General features: G+C 36.2%; 1 protein-coding gene across 10 annotated transcripts in view; it reads right to left on the bottom strand.

Moving 5' to 3' along the window:
* The window catches only part of REPS1 (RALBP1 associated Eps domain containing 1), a 90,318-nt gene that overhangs the window by 38,059 nt on the left and 31,061 nt on the right, over positions 1–21,198 (bottom strand). For 9 of the 10 annotated variants that reach the window (XM_044924170.2, XM_006074662.4, XM_025295012.3 and 6 more), the window contains exons 2-8: positions 10,943–11,066; positions 9,097–9,293; positions 8,822–8,975; positions 8,039–8,163; positions 7,374–7,536; positions 7,032–7,095; positions 5,501–5,655 (exon numbers count right to left, since the gene is read on the bottom strand). In XM_044924170.2, coding sequence (XP_044780105.2) covers positions 5,501–5,655; positions 7,032–7,095; positions 7,374–7,536; positions 8,039–8,163; positions 8,822–8,975; positions 9,097–9,293; positions 10,943–11,066 — 982 coding nt within the window. The remainder of the gene's footprint in view (positions 1–5,500; positions 5,656–7,031; positions 7,096–7,373; positions 7,537–8,038; positions 8,164–8,821; positions 8,976–9,096; positions 9,294–10,942; positions 11,067–21,198) is intronic. The other variant, XM_006074665.4, reaches the window with a different exon arrangement.

Below are 21,198 nucleotides of genomic sequence, written 5' to 3'. Positions count from 1 at the left end.
TAAGTGGTGCCCCTCTGCCAGTATTTGCAGTTGTTCTGATTCATCAGTTCCAATACCCCACTATCTGAAAAGAAGGATGCCATTAAGAATGTATACAGATATGGGAGTGGGGTGTGCTTGAGAACTAATTCCTTAGGTGTAGTGGTAATGGTGAATATTGTGCCTATTTTTATTATTTTTATCTCTGCAACTAAAGGCACGTGGAGAGCAAATTTTCCAAAACAAAGATTCAACTTTCTTTGTACAAAACAAAGATATGTGTTTTTTTTTCCCCCCAGCACCATTTTAAACGTAAAGCCAGGAAGTTATCTGAAAATTCCATCAATATGAAGCTGGTTGAATGAAGGAACATTCATATGTATGACAAAGAATGTGACAACTCTATAAGTAATAAAGTACAGAGATGTCCAACATTATTAGAAAAAAATTCACAGATGTATAGTGTGATTGCACTTGTATAAAAACAGCCGTATGTGTTATTTCTGTAGGCTTTTATATGTTAAATTTTCTGGGTGAAAGAAACTTAACATTAATCAACCTAATCTCAAGTATGGCTTTTTGGCAAATTACTCATAAATAAAAAGTCTCTGGCTTTAAAAACATTCATGTTAAGTACCACTAGGAGCGTAGAGACCTATGCTATGTATCATATTAACAACAATGAAATACACTCAAATTTACTGCTTAAAGAAGTGATTATGGAGAAGGACACAGAACAGTGAACAAATTCCTTTCCATCTTTGAGCATCTCAACCAGACACTACCAAGGTGCTCATGTGAGCAGTGCAGCGTGAAGACAGGAAACGGTTTTAAAAAACAAGTGGTTCAGTCATTTGGACATTTCAAAAACGTGAACGCCTACTTACGTACTCAGTCTGCTCCCTGTTAGATACTTAAATACAATGAACAAGACAGATCTGGTTACTACCTGATACAGTAACTGTAACCTTAATCTTTTTTTCAAGTGGGGTGTATAAATTGGGAGACTGGGAATCGACACATATATGCTACTATTTATATAAAATAGGTTACTAATAAGAACCTACTGCACAGCACTGATTATTCATTGGAAGGACTGATGCTGAAGCTGAAGCTCCAATACTTTCAGGCACCTGGTCCGAAGAGCCAACTCACTGGAAATGACCCTGATGCTGGGATATATTGAGGGCAAGAGAAGAAGTGGGCAGTGGCAGCGGATGAGAGGGTTAGACAGCATCACTGATTCAATGCACAGGGGTTTGAGCCAGCTGTGGGAGGTAGAGACGGACAGACGAGCCTAGTGCTGCAGTCTGTGGAGTCACAGTCAGACATGCCTTAGCAACTTAACAATGAGAACTGCATTGCCAAATTCAGAGATGTTCAATGTTAAATATTTTAATTCAGGTCCACACAAGTACTTCTATCTATGAGCCTTAGAGTTTTCCTGGTTTATCTGATATTTGTGCTTAGTTGCTCAGTCGTGTCTGACTCTTTGCACCCCCATGGACTGTACAGCACACCAGGCTCCTCTGTCCATGGAATTCTCCAGGCAAGAATACTGGAGTGAGTTGCCATGTCCTCCTCCAGAGGATCTTTCCAACCCAGGGACTGAACCCTGGTACCCCGCATTGCACGCAGATTCTTTACCATCTGAGCCACCAGAGAAACCATCTGATATTTAATTCTATAAATCTGTTCAAATGACTTTGGATAAAATACATATTTATCCCACCTACATTTGCACGCCTACAGAAAACTTACTTCAAGCAACTGTAACTCGTCATCACTGTTCATCATCTACCTTTCTATAAGAGTTATTTAAATTATAAATACAGAATACTTGTGGAGCTAATGGCTCAGTGGTAAAGAATCTGCCTGCCAATGCAGGAGACTTGGGGGTTCAATCCCTGGGTCAGGATGATCCTCTGGAGAAGGAAATGGGAACACATTCCAGTGTCCTTGCCTGAGAAAGCCCATGGACAGAGGAGCCTGGCAGAGTCCAGTCCATGGGACTGCAAAAGAGTTAGATATGACTTAGCAACTAAACAAAACAACAACAAAACATCATAAACTTATGACAACAAATGATTTTATTTTCAAAGATATAAATGTTAAGAAAAATATTTTACTTTAAAAATGGCACATATTTAGCATAATAATGCAGAGTACATCATGAGAAACACTGGGCTGGAAGAAGCACAAGCTGGAATCAAGATTGCCAGGAGAAATATCAATAACCTCAGATATGCAGATGACACCACCCTTATGGCAGAAAGTGAAGAAGAACTAAAGAGCCTCTTGATGAAAGTGAAAGAGGAGAGTGAAAAAGTTGGCTTAAAGCTCAACATTCAGAAAACTAAGATCATGGCATCCGGTTCCATCACTTCGTGGGAAATAGATGGGGAACAGTGGAAACAGTGGCTGACTTTATTTTTCTGGGCTCAAAAATCACTGCAGATGGTGATTGCAGCCATGAAATTAAAAGACACTTACTCCATGGAAGGAGTTATGACCAACCTAGATAGCATATTCAAAAGCAGAGACATTACTCTGTCAACAAAAGTTCATCTAGTCAAGGCTATGGTTTTTCCAGTAGTCATGTACGGATGTGAGAGTTGGACTGTGAAGAAAGCTGACCGCCAAATAATTGATGCTTTTGAACTATGGTTGGAGAAGACTCTTGAGAGTCCCTTGGACTACAAGGAGATCCAACCAGTCCATCAGTCCTCGGTGTTCACTGGAAGGACTGATGTTGAAACTCCAATACTTTGGCCACTTGATGTGAGGAGCTGACTCATTTGAAAAAACCCTGATGCTGGGAAAGATTGAGGGAAGGAGGAGAAGGGGACAACAGAGAATGAGATGGTTGGATGGCATCACTGACTCAATGGACATGGGTTTGGGTGGACTCCGGGAGTCGCTGAAGAAGGGTGAGGCCAGGCGTGCTGCGGTTCATGGGGTTGCAAAGACTCAGACATGACTGCGTGACTGAACTGAACTGAACTCAATAATTATTTACTGAGCTACTAAGTGCTTGCTTGTAAAGTGCAAGGTCCTGAGGATACTACAATGAATATGATCATTTCTAGTTTTTTAAGGTGCTCAGAATGTTGTAGTAGAAAGAGGGGACAACAGAACAGGATTCAGCATAATGTGTGCCGAAATGAACATCAACGTAGGATATGCTTCGACAGATCAGAGAAGACAGAAACCACCTATGCCTGTAAGTCACAAAGACCCCACAGAAGGGATATTTATGATAAGTTCTCAGGTCAGCCAAAAGAAAGCATTTAGGTATTTCTCCTTTAATTGGGAACTTCTAAAAACACAGCTATTTAAAAATGGTTTTTAAATATATTGATTGAATCACAGTGTCACACAACAATTTCTATATTTCAAGGGACTTTGTGTCATATAAATCTAAGGCTTACAGTAGGTAAAAGAAAAAAGATTAAATGGTTCTTCCCACCTCCAAACAGAACTCCAAATTTGACTCATTGGAAGACTCTGATGCTGGGAGAGATTGGGGGCAAGAGGAGAAGGGGACGACAGAGGATGAGATGGCTGGATGGCATCACTGACTCGATGGACTTGAGTCTCAGTGAACCCCGGGAGTTGGTGATGGACAGGGAGGCCGGCGTGCTGCGATTCATGGGGCCGCAAAGAGTCGGACACGACTGAGCGACTGATCTGATCTGATCTGAAAGCAGATTTTAATCTAATATCGTGTGGTCAAAACATTTACAATAAATGTGACTGGAAAACCATATAATATTATATTAGAATTGGAAAAAACACCTGTAAAATTATAGTTAGAGCAATAGTGTATAGATACATGCAGGCAAAAAACCAGAGTGTCTCTTTGCTAAACAAATCCAGCAGACGTAAAAAGACAAATGCCCAGGAAAGAACTTCTTGAATCATCAGCCTTAAAACTCCATCAGATCAACATGACAAAGAACAAGACTTTATTTAAATTAAAGAAAGAAAAAAAAAGACTCGATTGCTAAAACGTGAAAGCCAGATTTCACCTATCTGAATCCAACAGTTAATAAGACCACAGAAGTCTCCAGAAAATGACATACAACAGAATAAGTCTGACTCATTTCTTCTTAGTACACTACCAGTTTTTACAAAATTAAAGTCATAGAAAATCTCTACATACAAGGTCCAATTTATAAATCAATGATACAGCAAGTCTGTACCTACCACAACTGTTTCCCTTTTGGCTTACCTAACAAATACGCTAAATAAAGAAGTAATTTTTATCTATTTCTTAATAAGGTAAACCAAAGCAAAGTTATCTAACAAAAGCACTTAGCTTTCAGCTCAAGTTAGAGGGTAACTGATACCAAATAACTACCTGAAATGATCAGGAAAATCCTGGGATTCTCACAGGATAGTGTTTGTAAAAAACTGAAACCAACAGTAAATTATTTAATCAACCTACTGGTTGATAATAGGTCAGGATACAATTCAAATCCTAAAATAGGTAAAATTCACATTTCACGTGGAGAAACAGATGAAAAAAACAGAGTAAATGGTTAGAACTTGCCCAAGTCAGAGACCAATTAACAAACTAGAAGCACACTCAGGTTCTTAACTCCAAGGAGACTTGTTCTCTTCAGGACAGTCATGACGTGTATATGGTTCCTTCCATGTAATTTAGAAAAAGAAGTCAGATCATTTCATTTTTGAGTTAAATAGAAGTTGCCCTTTTAAGAGCCAAATTCTGTTCTTTCTTCTTAGAACTATAAAATTCCTTCCAACATAATACACAAAAGAGAATTTAGATTTTAAAAATTTGAAAACAGTAATTTAGTTTTAGTTAAACTTGTTAAGAATTTAGCATTAATTTCCTCTTATTCATTCAGAATGCAAGAAAAATGTATTCTATTCCTGTTTCCTTTTAAAGAAAGCTATCAGTCAATATAAGCCCTTATAAAAACTTTCTGGTAAACATTTTTTAAAAGCATTATCTATAATCAAATACAAATTTTCCAGACTTCTTCAGAATCTGAAGAAAAGAAGTGGGCTTTTTAAAGGAAATGCTTTCAGATTGCAAAGATCTAATGATAAATCAAGATGCATTAAATGAAAAAATGCTGATAATGAAGACTGGCTACTATACCCACTTCAGATAATTTATAATACAGTTAAATGCCACAAAATAACAAGACACTGTGAAATGCTCTTCAGATCTTCACAATTCATAAGTGTTAAGTGAAACAGTAGCATACACAGTGGTATATATTCTATATCTTTTTATTTCAAGTTTACTAAATAAGTGAAACCATTATTCCGGGTTTAGCCCATATAGTCTATTCTGATGGCAAATCTATGTACTTCTGATGAAATGTCTAAGCTCTTAACCTAAGTTATAAGTGTTATATATATATATATATATAAATATATATATATAAGTTATAACCTAAGTTATATATATTTTGATTTTGCTTTAAGGATCAAGTGTTATATTTATGAAGGTATGCAGTCAGGTCTTTTCAGCTCCTGATCTTACCTGCTGAATCTTCCAAATCAATCAGTTTGGGCATTAAGCTCTCAGGGAGTTTTTCCGGTAAGTCATAGCCATTCTTCCTAGCAACTACCAGATGAAAAGCAGCACAAAACTCATCCAGTGTCAAGGCTCCATCTTTATCAAAGTCTGAGAGTTCCCTAGAATAAAAACTTATTATTAATATAATCATATTCTGCTTTGGCTCCTTTTAGGTTTCAAAAAGAAGCAAGAGAAATTATTTCCCAGAAAATAGCAATTAAGAATTTAAAAAATTCCACAGGTGGAAGGACATGTAATATGTAATATAATGACATGCATGCTAAGTCGCTTCAGTCATGTCCGACTCTGTGACCCCATGGACTGTATAGCCCGCCAGGCTCCTTGGCCCATGGGATTCTCCAGGCCAGAAAACTGGAGTGTGTTGCCATGCCTTTCTCCAAGGGATCTTCCCTACCCAGGGATCGAACCCAGGTCTCTTATGTCTCCTGCATTGGCAGGTGGGTTCTTTACCAGTAGTGCCACCAGGGAAGCCCAAAACAAATATAGCAAACTGTTAATTGTAGGCAGTGGGCATATGGGTGTTCAAGGCACAATTCTTTACACTTTTCTGTATACTTTAAATTCTCATAATAAAATGCTGAAAAAATAGTCCCAATAAAGTAAGTCACCAAAAAATGACCTTTAACACACTTGCATTTCTAGTAAAAGGATTTGGTTAAACCCTGGCTTACTTAATAAGTCACTGAAATTTTTAAAAATTGTTTTGTTATCAAATTTCTACATGTATGCATTTTAAAGCATCTAACAGAATTACAAGTCCTGATACATTGAAACAGCAGCCCCACCCTGGTGTCCATTTCCTGGTTGCAGAAACAATCATTTTTTAATTTATTACCTTAAATTACATAAATGTTAACAGCATGCATATATTGCCAGTTATTGATTTTTCAGTTTTAGGCATTATCTACATACTTCCTACCATAGTATCCTATGTGTCTAAAGATGCTACTAACAAAGTAATTTAAAATATACATAAATACATTGATATAAAGTAGAAATAACATGTATTTATCTGATAATTGCTTTTAAAAAGTAATTTGTGATTGCAGTTTGTGTTCTAATGGCTAATTTCAACTACATACCAGCTATCCTGAGTCTCAGTCTAAATTTAAATGGGAGCTAAGCATGTTCTTGAGATCATGCCTTGGTATAGGACTTATTAACCCTGTTAAAAACCAAATGGGATAAACATAACCATGTATGAGCAAACCAGCTTTTATGCCACACATTATTCTTTCAACAAAACAGCTGTTAGAGCTTAAAAACTTTTAGCACACTTTAAAGAACTACTGTAGAGTAATCACTTAGTTCCTTTCTAAAGAGTGAGAGAGAAGCTGGATATTATGAGGCAATACTGAGTTCTTTGAGAACATTCTTGAAAAGGTTACTCTAATAGTTTAAGTTCAAAAATCTACCTGCTGTAAACTCGTTTGAAACAACCCACATTACCCAACTAATGATATACCACACTTACCAAATATGAGAAAGTTCAAGAATAGGAAGTTTTGATTTTGTAAAAAACTCTTTAGCTGCAGATCCTGAAATATTAAAACAGTGTTGTTTAGTGTTATTCTGAACTTACAGCTCCAAGAATAAAATGTGAGGTAAGAGTCTTAAGACTTCTGCCACTGAGAAAAAGGTAACCTTAACATGTGCACATGTCATATTTTTGGTTTCCAGTGACTATAAACTTTTTAGACAATTTGAGAATTAATTTATCCTTTATCATCACTGACGAATGAAACCATGTCTTTGAGATTATGAAACTGAGACCGTCCTATCCCATTTAGAAGAACTTCTGTTTTTAACAACTCACCTGGAATAAATCCATTTAGATCAGGCTGAATGGTTTTAAATTGATTTACATAATACTGTCTTTGTTCATCTGTTATTTTCCAAGGATCGTCATAACTACTGGATTGCCTACGAATTTCATTGGCAGTTGTAGCTGAGGCTACAGTTCGTACTGTTGTCTGGTCCTGTAATGAAACATTTTTTCCTCAGTACAGTATCTATCTATATGACTATATGGACCAAGATCATTAAGTTACTTATCTTTGAAAGTAAAACTTACTTTTTGTGGATGTTTAAAAATAAGCCTTAACTCATCAGCAAACCACATATGTGTTACATACGTTATTAGACATTTTTGCACAAAGATTACATAAATGTGTAGAATGATAGCAATATGTAAGCAACAGAAAGCTATGTAAAAGGTGCTAAGAAAGCCAAGCAAATACATTCCTAGATGCAGAAACCTTTCAAAACTTCACTATGGGATTAGCAAGAAAATCAGCCAAAACTTTCAATAAAACGTTCCAATGAAAACAGACTTGAAGAAAAGGCACAAAGTTCTTTTTTGTTTTAATAAAAGAGTGAACTTGCATTTATAAAATGTGCAACAGCAAAATATAAAAACAATGACAGCAGCAATACTCTTAATGAAGCAAATAAAAATGCAATACCAATAAAATGTCACACCTGGACAGAAGCAGGATGCATGGTTAAAAGAGTACTGGTTGGTGGAGTATCAGCAAAACTGACCCAATTTTCTTGAGGTGGAGGTGGAGAATGTCCTGACCACACTGCATCACCAGCAGAAGAGCCTAAAAACGGAATGGGTGAACATGCTGACTCACTTTTGGAAGAAAAAATAAAGTTACCAGGTTTTTAATGATAACAAATCACCACACATATGAACAAGTTTTCTTTTAAAAAGCTAACTCTGAGGAAATATTAACAACTTCCAAAATGGAATCTTATCTGCCAATTTAAAATTAGACCTCATTTGGCATAATAACCAGTTTACTGCTATAATAAGCAATACAGCAGCAGAATCATTTTTATAACAAACTATACTTCCCTTCACTAATATAATATATACATCTGGGAATACATCTCCGATATAATATATCTCTTACATTTTACCCTTCAGATAGAATCTGATACCTATAAACTTTTGTCTAAGCATCATAGATATAAGTAAATGCAATTATACTCAATTTACTTAGAAACTTTCACAGTTGGCTTTTGCTTCTATTTAAGACACTTAATGAGTCTGAGTAAACTCCAGGAGTTGGTGGTGGACAGGGAGGCCTGGCGTGCTACAGTCCATGGGGTTGCAAAGAGTCAGACATGACTGAGCGACTGAACTTAACTTATAAATTAAAAGCTGACTTTGAGGCAACTCTTAAAGGAACATTCTCAAGTTTCCTTCCATCTACAACCCTTAATAAATGTTACTTTTAAAAATTTTCTAAATACCTGATTGTGCTTCACCAAAGGGAGACCAGAACGGCCCAGGTCCTGCAAGAGGCCTCTCGCTGTTTCCTCCACTGGGATGGCGGTTGTGCTTCCTCCATGTGTGTGGAGAAGCCGGTGGAGACTGCTGTGGCGAGACTACTGGGGACACAGGTTCCTAGAAAGAACATCATTATTTGAAAATTTAAATTTTAAGGTAACAATTACTCAGGCAGTCAATAAATGTTTTAGTGTAAGCATTCCCACAGTACATCAGCTGACAGCATGTACATGATTACCTGCTGATCTACAGATGCACGAGGCTGGACAGTATCATGGCTTGTGGACCCTTTTTTCACTTGTCCCCTGCCAGGTGGTGGGGGGATTACACCAGAGTAAGACCCTTGATTTTCAGAATCTGAAGAATATGAGGTTGGATGACGAGATTCCTGTTCATTCTTTGAAGCAACAAATCTTGGCAGAGGAAGGTCCTTTACTGTTAACCACAAAAATAATTATTACTTCAAAATGAAATAGGGTATACACATTAAAAATCTGAAATGAATTTGTTATTAGAAAGAATTTTTGCAAAAACTAAGAAACAACAGACACAAAATGTTTATCACCACAAAATTCAGATCATCTCCCTTAGACTGTTTAGGGAAACTCTGATCTAGAAGGCAGTAGTAACAGCACTCTGTCACTCTAAGGGGTTAAGCTGAATGAAATGTTCAGTGCATGCCAGGCCTTTGTTTGTACTTTACATTTATCTCATAACCATATAAACCTTATAAAAATCCCCATTTTACAGATAAAAAAGTGAGACTCTAAGATGCCAAGGTTACTGACAGCAACCGACTGTTAGGATCTGCAGCCAGGTCAGTCTGACCGTGAAGCCTAGACTGTTTCTACTCACACTGGTTCCCTAAAGGAAGATGTTAGAGCTCTAAACAAAACAAGACTATGCACTAAGTTTGAAACTAGATTAATCTAGACATTTTCATTGAAGAAATTCATGAAAACATCTTACTGTCCACCTGCCAAGGACACAGTACAAGGCGTTAGTTGTACCTCCCACTTTAGTCCAGCTATGACACTCCTAATGCAAATATTCTACATTCACTTTTAAATAGAGAAAAGGATAAAAGGCTGAGAATGTCTCTGCACATTTTTCGACTAGAACAATACAGCAGCAGCAGCGTCTTTAGAAGAAAGTGTACTTTCCTGCACCATGATTACCTGCATTTCTCTTTAGAATCTCTGCATTAGGGAGGGAAAATAGTAATGTTTATGCAGTATTTATATAAAGGAAATAAAAATTACCTAAAAAGAATGTAAACTCTCAATTCTAGAATAATGAAATGAGAGCTCCACACTGAAAACTTCGGGATGACTATTAAACAGAGGACCTACTTAAAACTATTTTATAAAAATTCTAACATTACAGAAAACCTCAAGTTTTCTCTTCCCACCCCATTCCCTATGAAAACCAAAGAACTCTGCATTTTAAGAATGAAGAAAAAATTCTTAAGGATTTAATTCTTAAGAAATTAAGAATTTTCAACTACTTAGGCATCAATGAGCCTTCAAATAATAGAAAACCACGTTATCCTAGGTGACATTGTAGGGTGGGCAGATGCTTGCATTTGGGTTTTAGCCTGCCAATATTTTAACACTGTCTCTACCAATCAAAATTTTGGTTAACTAATACTTTCTAAATTTCAAATGGAACTTTCATAGCTTTTCCAAACAGGAAAACACTAAGCATAACGTTGTTTTATACTTAGTAGAAAAGAATATAAGGAGGGCATATATGAGATAGTCACTATAATTCATCAGCTACCTTGATAAAATTATTCATCTAAATTCTAAGCAATTTTTAGTAAATTAAAGTTGCCATTTTCAGTTTTTATATTACCATAAAATATGTGTGAAGTACATAAATGCCGTAACCGAGTTAAGGTAGACATATTTTTCTAATATTAACAAATGAAAAAAGCATGGCAAGAATAAAGTCACGATACTTTAACTCAAGGTCACAAATGCCACTGAAACATCAGAAAGACTCCACAGTTCTACCGACCTTATTTCACTTTTGATTAGAAGTTCATTTTCATTTCAGTTACTAATATATTCCATAGTTACCTGTATTTATACTTTCCACTCTTAAAGGGAAGCCAGACTGGGCAACAGCTACAAGTTTCAAAGCAATATAGAACTGACTTCTTCCAAAATAACCAAGTCTTGTTGCACCACAAAGCTCCATAATCTATAAAAGAAAAAAATGCTAATATCAAGAATTTTGACAATAATTCTCCACATAAGCAGCTATCCGACCTCTCTAACTTTTCCAAAATACATAGCTGACATATGGCATATTACTCTCAACTGACGACCAACTCTTCAAGTTTCAGTTTTAAATATTTGAAAATAAAAAGGCACTGACCTTACAATAGGTTATCATTCTCCTACTTAGTAAAATTCATGTGATAAACAATTATATTTTATTAGAATAACTGGAACTTTTAGAAACAAATGTACCATCTATTCTTCTTCATAAACACTGTGCATACAATAGGGTCAAAAGTTTCTGCAACTAACAGATTATTACCCAGTCATTTAAGGTAAATCATAAAATGACATACTAAGTAGGAAAGGGCATGATCCATAATTTTGACCACATAAACACAAACTTTAAAACAACCAGATATATAAAGATTCTACCAGCAAGTTTGCTAGGTAAGATTGCGAATATGGGTTATTTCTCTTTACTTTCCAGATTATATTTAATGTGGTTATACTACTTTTCTTTAAAACAATAATTTTTGTTTGCCTTTTTTTTTAAAAAAGCATGAAGTCTTTTAAGGATTGTTCTAGTCATTCAACAAATATTTCTTGACTGGCTACTGCAAGTATCAAACTGTGCTCAGCCACTCAGTCGTGTGGGACTCTTTGGACTGTAGCCCACAGGGAACCTCTGTCCATGGGATTTTTCAGGCAAGAATACTGGAGAGGGTTGCCATATCCTTCTCCAGGGGAATCTTCCCAACCCAGGTATCAAACCTATGTTTCCTGCACTGGAAGGCAGAATCTTTACTACTGAGCTATTGGGGAAAAGAGAATTTTAGGTTACAAAATTAAATTATAATCCCAAAAGGTGTATTAATATCTATTATACAGACATCACAAAGTCACCCTAAAACAAGCACTAAGTAACCTTATCTCAGCTTCTCAAAAATCCAAATTCTTGTACAAAGAGAGCATATTTAGTCTATAATTAAGTCTATTTTCTTTTTCCCAACACATTCAAAGGAAGATTAAGGTACCTGAGATGTTGTAATACTAAGTCAGAAGTAAAGTATTTAGTTGAATTGCAAAGAAGTACCTATCAATGGTTCAGCAATATATCACAATAACAATAACCATTTGTTTACTTGCACTAGGAAAGAAGACATTTTTGCTATGACTGATCATCATGGGAGGAAGTTCCTGTTTCTGCCACTAAGGGGCATCACTTCTGTGTAAATTTAAAAGGGCAAAGAGGATAAAGAGGCAGGTTTACATTAAGAGAACTACGGGGAAAAGGAGGGTGAGAGTTAAGAATGGAAGAGCACACAGCCAGGCAGCGTATGAAGGCATTGTGTTATGGTTATTGTGCCCCCTGGGAACCCCCTCGGGGATCATTATACATCTCAAATACTTTTATTTATAACCCAAAGCATCTAAAATACACCAGGTAAGAGTTAGATAAAGGGAAGACCTAAAAGGAGATCACGTGTAGTTTGTTTATCCCTGCTACATCCGTTTCAGGTGCCTGTGAGATTTTCAGGGGGAAGATACCCTGGTAACAGAACAAAGAGGTAGAGTTCAGAAGGGAGTACATTGAGGAGATATGCTCCATCCTGGCAAGCAGACAGGAGGTCATGACTGAAGCTGGGGGACCAATAAATGAGACTTCCAGAAAGCCCAGAGTGACAAAAGGAAACCTAACAGGCAGGTATAAAAAGGAGCTTATGAAAGAGAAAGTGGGAAAAAATACCTGCAGAAAGTGGGAAACCAAAGGTGGGACAAGGCTTTGGGAGGTGCGAGCAAGCTTTAACGGAAACAATCATTGCACACACAGATTTACATACAAGGTGTTATGAGAAGCCACCTAAACTCACAAGAATAGATAAAATTAATTATGGAATAGCCATATGAGAAAAATATGTAGCCTTTAAAATTCACTTATAGGATTAATGTTATAAAAGCAAAAAGGAGAACACAAAGCAGCATATACATAAGCATAACCCAATTCTATTATAATATATACATAAAAATGGTAGTGAATATGCCAGCATATATTTCTGGGTGCTGAGATTAAGGGATATTTCTATATTTATATACATGAGGCTGTATGTACTCCAAAAATATATAATATTATTTAATCAGAAAATTGATAATAATTTCTAAAAAGGAGAAACAGTAGAATCCCCCAAAATGGGGGGGTGCAGAATATAATCTATGTTTTACAATTATGTTTTGTTACTTGAACAGTTATAGGGATGAGGTAGGATAAAATCCAGTTAGCAATGGGTTAAGGAATAAACAGGAGGAATTTAAGTAGAAAGAGAAGTACAAAACAGGTTAAGATATTTGGCTTTAAAGAAAGTACGTTTAGAAGGGTACTTTTGCTTCTCTTAAGTCTCAGAGCTAGTTCAGCAGAAGAGACACTAGAAATCAGATCTTTTGATTCCAAATCCAAAGTTCTTCCCAGGATGTAAGGCTGAAGTGGGGAGTGGGATGGGGTAGAAGAGCAAGGAGAAATACTATGCTTCTACTGTAGTAGACATAACAAAATTTTAAAAGTCTGTATGCCAAGCTGCCGCCTCAAGAAAGATGTTTTGAAAAGAGCAGATAAAAGAATCAGAGGCAATAAACGCGATTATTCCTCTACAGCTCCTCCCGCCGGCATCCCTTGCGAGACTCATCCTGTGGCCCAAGTCAGGCATGTGTGTCGCTGTGTGAACACTGGAGAGGAAGAAACACGTTATGACATAAATTTACAAAAATAATACCTGAAAAAACAGTCTAAAGAAGCCTATCAGGATTGAAATTACCAAGAAGTCTAAATTACTATCACAATCTGTGAATTAGACAAAATCTGTCTCTAGAGAAATATTTGGAATAAATTCCTAGAAGGAGACCTGCTGGACCGAACTATCAGTATATTTTAAAATGCATAACCTATCGCCAATTGCCTTTCCAAAAGGTTGCTGAAACTTATTCTCTCACAGTCAGTATGAGAATGTTTCTCATCATCTGTCATTTCATCTTTTTCTCCAGCAACTTGAAAAGCCACTCACGTACTTAGATGTATTTATTTTTGACCTCCTGTGTTACACAGCTCTACATAACTATTCCTGAATCTGTAACATTCTTTTTTTGTCATCTCTACTTTATTTTTTAAAACAATTTTAAATTGGGATATAGCTGCTTAACCTTCTTTTAAAATTACTTTAGCTTTATAATATTTAAATACCTGGAGTAAGGTTAGCCCAGCCTTTGCTTTTTGTTCTTGTTTAGAATTTCCTTTGCTATTCTCATGTTACTTAATCTTTCAAATAATCTTTAAAATTACTTATCAAAATAAATGGAGATTTTAACTGGGACAGCAATTTTCATGTACAGTCTGATTTCTAACTTTAACAAGACCACTTCACTGTTTTATCATTAAGGGCACTGTTGGCTAATACTGTGCAATACCTTTGTTAAGAAACTATTTAGCTAGTTCTACTATTCTAATAGTTTTGTTTGGGGCCTTATATTTTAAAAAACCACAGAGATGTTAGTTTTATTATGTCCATTTTGGAGCAGAAAGTGAAAAGATGGTTAATTTTTCTCTTTGGCCTTATTAATATTAATAGTTCTAGTACTAGAGTTCCTAACATCAAACCCCTTCGATCCCTAAAATGACTTTCATTTAGTCATGTGCATTACATTTTCAAATAAGATTTATATAAAATTTTAACTACAATCTTAAAATGACTAAGTGTTAAAAAAATATTATATCTGAAAGGTATGGAATTGATATCAGTTGGCTTTGTTAGCACAACTAGCAAGCTTTACTTTTTTCCTGCTCTAAAATACTTTAAATAGATTAGGAATTACATAATCCTTAAAGATTTAGAAGACAGTTCACCAATGACACAGAGTGGGCATCTCTAATATACAACTCATTTTCTTCCATGTTATTGGGAATAAACTAGGTTTTCTATCTCTAAAATATTTGATAATTTCCAAGAAAATAATTTATCACCTCCAGTTTTAGAAAGTTATTATTAGTTCAACATTATTCAAAGGAGTCTCACTTTTTTAATTGCCTCTTTATGGTAATTTTCCCTTATTCGAAATCATGCATATTTGTGCAAAAGCTCACACAGCTATCTGATCATGAAAACCACTTAAAGTCCCTAAGATACAGAGTCCCACACCCTTCCCTTTAGATTCTAACTCATTTAGGAAACCCAGGGCCAGCGAGTGATTGCTGGTATACTACAGACAGCTACTGAAAACGATTAACCTTTATTTTATTAACATTACAAAATTTATATGCTCATGGTAAAAGAAATAAGATATACGTACAATACAGAATTAAAAGTTCTTATGATCCTCATCAAAAGTAACAATTTTTTTATGTTCTTCCAATTTTCTCTACACATTTACAAACATAAGAGCACACATACTTCACATACACTTTTTACCCATGTAGGGTCATACTATATATGATTTTTTTCTACATAATACTATTCAAAGATCTTTTTATATCAGCATAAATAGTTCTCTTTCATTTTTTTTTTTTTAACACAGCATTCCATTGCATGGATATTCCTATTGCAAATTAACCAGCCCCTTACTGATGAACATTTATGTTTTTCCAGCTTTATATTACAAATAATGCCATAAACATTCATGTGCATATATCTATCTTTGTACACTTGTACAACTGTAGAACAAATCTGCAGAAATAGAATATGCTTTAAAATGTAACACAGTCAAATACTGTAACTCTGAGTAACTGTAACATCTTACTCAAGGGCACAGAATCCTGGCTGCCTGGGTTTTTTTCCCAGGAAAAGATAAAGTAGATTGTAGTTTGCTTTAATATGTACAGAGATTACTGCAGTTAGGCAATCATTCTATATCATTCATACAGTATTTGAGGAAGTTACATAATTTTAATGTGCCTCAGATTCCTCATATGTAAACTGGGGAAAAGAATATACTGTCTCATATGGCACTAACAACAAGGTCTGGTCCACGAATATCATTATAATCACTTTTTACTTACTATCCTGATTGTAATGTACTTAATTTAGTCAGGGATGTCAAAGACTAAATCATTCTTGAAAACCACATTTTCCTGAGAGCTGAGAGCTAACGCCTATAAGCACCAAATTGGGTTTTATTATAATTTCTGAAGAATAGTCTTTAAATTCTAAAATACAGGGTGCCCTCATGCCTTCACAAGTATTTTGAACTTGTGGCTTAAGACAATACACCAAACACAGAAATTTATCTCCTTTCCTTTCAGGTATCTTTTTTAAGTAAGGGAATTCATAAAAATAAACAAGAGGAAAAGGGGAACAAAGAACTGACAGAAAATTTAAGTAAAATATAGCAATTAGAAAGCAGATGGGGCTTCCCTCGTGGCTCAGTGGTAAAGTATCTGCCTGCCAGTGCAGGAGACACAAGTTCAATCTCTGGTCCAGGAAGATCCCACATGCCACAGAGCAGCTGAGCCCACGTGCCACAACCACTGAGCCTGTGCTCTAGAGCCCGGGAAATGCAACTACTGAGCTCACGTGCTGCAGCTTCTGAAGCCCACACATTCTAGGCCCCGAGCTCTACAACAAGACAAGCCACTGCTGTGAGAAGCCCACACACCAGAGTAGCGCCCCGCTAGCCGCAACTAGAGAAAAGCCTGCACAACAACGAAGACCCAGCACAGCCAAAAATAAATGAATAAATTTAAGAAAAGCAAGTGCCATACCTAATGAAGTAGGATAGAAGAAGTCAGTGCCAAGAATATCCATGGAGAAGAATCATTTTGGCCTGAAAAATGCAGGGACTCATCTAGAAACGCTAGTTATGACAGAGTGAGACTGGAACAAATGAAGTTTCCTATCCCTACAGCTGCTCATAGAATATTAGCAACTAGACTTTACCCTCCAAGTAAAAACAAAGGAAAGAAAAACTAACAAAAGCAAATATTAAGGAAGTACTAGGACTGCTGACATAGACAGGAGTTGTTGCCCTAGAGAAAAGCTTCTGTTTCTAGCATTTAGCAACCCAATTAAAAAGAACATCTGACCCACTCCTCCTAAAGTGAGGCAGCCTTCTGAGGTGTTATTTCCCATTATACAGTGCTCAGTTTTTCTACTGACTCTAAGATCAACAAGCAACTGAAGAAAGCCTACAAAATGGAAGAGAATTGCCAAAGTTACAAACGGGGAAAATAAAACTCTGAAAGACATAATTCAAGGAAGAAAGGTCACTTAAAAATATTCTAGAGTGTATCTTCTGGGAGATTTAAGATAATACTGCCTCACCTCCAAAACAAGAACAGGACAGCAATGATACTATGAAAAAGGAAAAATCAGAGAATAAGAGGTACTGAAATACAGCTGGTCCCTTGGTACCCACAGGGGACTAGTTCTAGGACCTGTCAGGATACCAAAATGCAAGGATACTTCTAGTCCCTGATGATGCAGAACCCACACATACCAAGAACCAACTGTACACTTGTTGGAAAAAAATCTGCACATTACTAGACTTGCACAGTTCAAACCCATGTTGTTCAATGGCCAATTGTATACAAAGTTTAGTAAAAATATGAGACGATTAAAAAAAATATTTTTTTCTCCAGAAGCAGGAAAGGGAAAGGCGAATTAGAAAATATGAGAGAAAAGAAACAAAGAAGATTAATCTAGCTGGGCCAAATTTTTATTAAAATGATATCTACAAACAATGCAGAGGAAGGAGAAAAGTGATAATGAAAGAACAAGAGATTTACCCCAAAGTTAAAGGACAGAGGTTTTCAGATTGCAGGAGTCTACTCAGTGCTCAACATAATGAGTTCAAGAATTCCTATACACATGATTACTGTGTAACTTCAGAATAGCAAAGATAAAACAAAGATCATAAGAGCAGCCAAAACAGGCATAGGGCAGGGAGATAAGGAAGACTGCTTCAGAAAAAAATATTAACTGGACTAGCATCAGACTTTTCATTGGTAATACTGAAAACCAGAAAGCAATAGAGCAACATTCTCAAAGTTCTAAGAAAAAGCATTTTCAACCTACAATTCTGTATCCAGTATCAAGATGATAACAAAAACAGATACTTTCATAGATGAAGAAATTTTAATAAGTTTATCTCCTACGAACTCCTTCTTGGGAAAATGGTGTTATTTAGCAAAATCTGGAGACTGGGCATACACAAAAAAAGTAGATACACACCAAGAAAACAGAGAAATAACATTGCAACGGAGAACAGCTATGCAACTGGCCTAAGCTGTAGCCAGTTCAGACAGAGTAAATTGACAGAATGCTCTAAGAGGAACATTTCAGAAAAAATAAAGAATGGATATGAAAGCAACAGTGCAAGAAAAAAACAGAAAGGCAGTTGAGAAAGTAAAGGAATGTAATCACAGTACAACGCCTGGAACGGAAGTAAAAATATTTGTATCATATTGTAAAGACCTTTTTACATTGAATTTTTAGATTCTTAAGTCAATCTAAAGTCAAAACATTAAACTTAATTAATGTTCTCAATATCAAGTGTGTAAAAGTAGAGCTAACAAGTTAAGAGAGGGAAGGATAAGAGAAGGTGAAGGGAAAAGACACCAGCTTCTGGGTTTTGGTCTACCTGAACAAACCAAAAAAGTCAAGAACTCTTTTTGGATATGTAGGAGAACAGAGATCATAGAGAAAAACTGCTGCTACCCAAACTGGAGACCAAGAGGGAGCAAATACAGAGAATCACAACTTACTAGAAGAGAAACATCAACATCAACTTCTCTAAAACCAGTGCCAAGGAAGGGAAGACTGAACTGTCCTTGATGAACTTCTGTAGGCTCAGTGCACACCAATCTGAGAGAGAAAACTACAGGGGGACCTAGTCATACAGGGGCTTTACCTCCAGGAGAAACCTCCACCAGGTTCTCATAGTGAATGTGGGAGAAAAACCTAGTGCTTTTAGGAGGCGGAGGGGGGAAGGAACCATCCTGAAATCCACCAAAGCATTCTGCTCTTAACAAGGCCTGTCCTCAGGAGAAACTATTTAACCAGAGCCCAACCTGCCCAGTATTTATCAGAGCCTGTGGCCTGGGAGAAGGGAAATGCCATTCTATCCATCCTGTCCCACCGAAGAAGGGAGGAGGGAATACGGGTGGGACTGAGAAGCAATTATGAAGTTCACAGGTTCACTGAAAGACTGAGACAGAATCATAAGACTACAGAATGCTTTGCTTCCTCCCACACCTCACCACCACATTACTAAAGAAGTATTTATGGTAGGCCATTAACCCAACACTTCATGTCATGCTATTCAGAAAAAAAAATACGAGACATACTAAAAAGCAAAAAAAAAAAAAAAAAATCACACTTTGAAGGAACAAAGCAAGCATTAGAATCAGACTCAGATACGGCAGAGATGTTGGAATTATAGGCCAGGAACTTAAAACTATGATTAATATGTGAACAGTTCTAATGGATCAAGTAGACACCATCCAAGAACAGACAGACAATATAAGCAGAGAGATGGAAATCCTAAAGGGGAAAAAAAAGCTGGATATTTAAAACACTATGGAAGAAATAAAGATTGTCTCTGATGGGATTATTAGCAAAGTGGACATGGCTGAGGAAATAATCATCAATCCGAGCTTAAGGATATCTCAACAGGACCCCTAAAACTGAAAAGCAAACAGGAAAAAACAGAATATTTGAAAACTGTAGGACAACAAAAGATATGACGTATGTGTAATAAGGTGAATAAAGAGAAATAAAACAGAAGAAATATTTGAAACAATAATAAGTTTCCCCCAAATTAATGCCAGAAATGGAACCGCTGAACCAGGAAGCTAAGAGAACAGAAAGCAGGATATATGCCAAAAAAAAGTACACCTAGACCCTCTACAAAAATTAACTCAAAATGGATCACAGATTAGATGTAAAGCACAAAATTATAACACTCAAAGAAGATAACATATGCATGTATTCAGGACCCTTAAGAAAAGCAGAGGTTTTTTTCCTTCACCTAATAGGATAACACTATTACAGTTTTTGTTTTGTTCTGTTCTTTTTAGTGATTTATGACTTTTGCCTTTTTGCCAAGCTATCGTTTCTGCTCCATCAGTGGTCGTTCCAGTTGCTGCCTTTCTACTTTGAATGCCATTGTTTAGAAATGGAACCAACCTTTTAATACTGTAGAAAACAAGAATACACAGTTCTTTAATAGTAACTCGAAGAGCTCTCCAATGAGCAAAAAGGACACAAACATCATTTTTTACTTCCGATATACAAAGCATGGAGGTGGTGGTGGGGCTAACATTATTGAGCACAAACAATGCTAAGCACAGTGCTAAATACTCAACGTGTTCCCATCTAATTCGGAAAATAATGGAGTAGAATTAGTATTATTGCCATTTTACAGAAGAAGAAAAAGAATCAGACTGGCTAACTAAGGCCAGCCAACTCAAAAGAGGGCAGGAGCTATAATTCAAAGTCATGCTTTTAATCTTCTATCAAGACTTGCTGTCCACTGTCCTTTTCCTGGAATAATGCTGGCTACCTCAGAGCAAGTGCCCCCAGTAAGTCCTAAAAGTCCAGAATGCCTAGTACACAGTGACAGTGAAAGAGTAGTTTAAATTAATTAGGAAGGCTTTTTAATCCTATGCTCCTAACATTGGGTACAGGGAATGCTAACAATAGAGATAAATGGAAGTTATTTGAGAATTTCAGCTTGAATACATGAGCTGAATTATAAATAGAAAAATGCAAAAAAAATGGAATAAGAAATATATTGAAACTATACATAATACTGAGAATCAATACATAATCACTGAGAATACTGTTAAAATTCTCTCCAAAATGAAATCTTATGAATGTTTAATATCATAAAATACAATAGAAAGAAGATCCTCCCTTTAAAGTCATCAAGTTAAAATTAAGAAGGTGATTCTATTGCTTTCGTTTTTATAAACATTCTTTAGTTTAAATTGGGCTGGGTCAGCGGACAAGCTGTTTTTGTTGGCTTAAAAGCCCAACAGTTTGGTCTACCCATACACACACCTGCTACCAAGTCAGTCTAACTTTTATTGTTCCACTAACTTGCTAGACTTGTCTCCACACCTCTCTGTG

The sequence above is a fragment of the Bubalus bubalis genome, chromosome 10 (genome assembly GCF_019923935.1).
Source record: "Bubalus bubalis isolate 160015118507 breed Murrah chromosome 10, NDDB_SH_1, whole genome shotgun sequence".
Classification (NCBI taxonomy): Eukaryota; Metazoa; Chordata; class Mammalia; order Artiodactyla; family Bovidae; genus Bubalus; species Bubalus bubalis.
The sequence above is the reverse complement of the archived record's forward strand: the minus strand, read 5'-3'. Positions and strand labels throughout refer to the sequence as shown.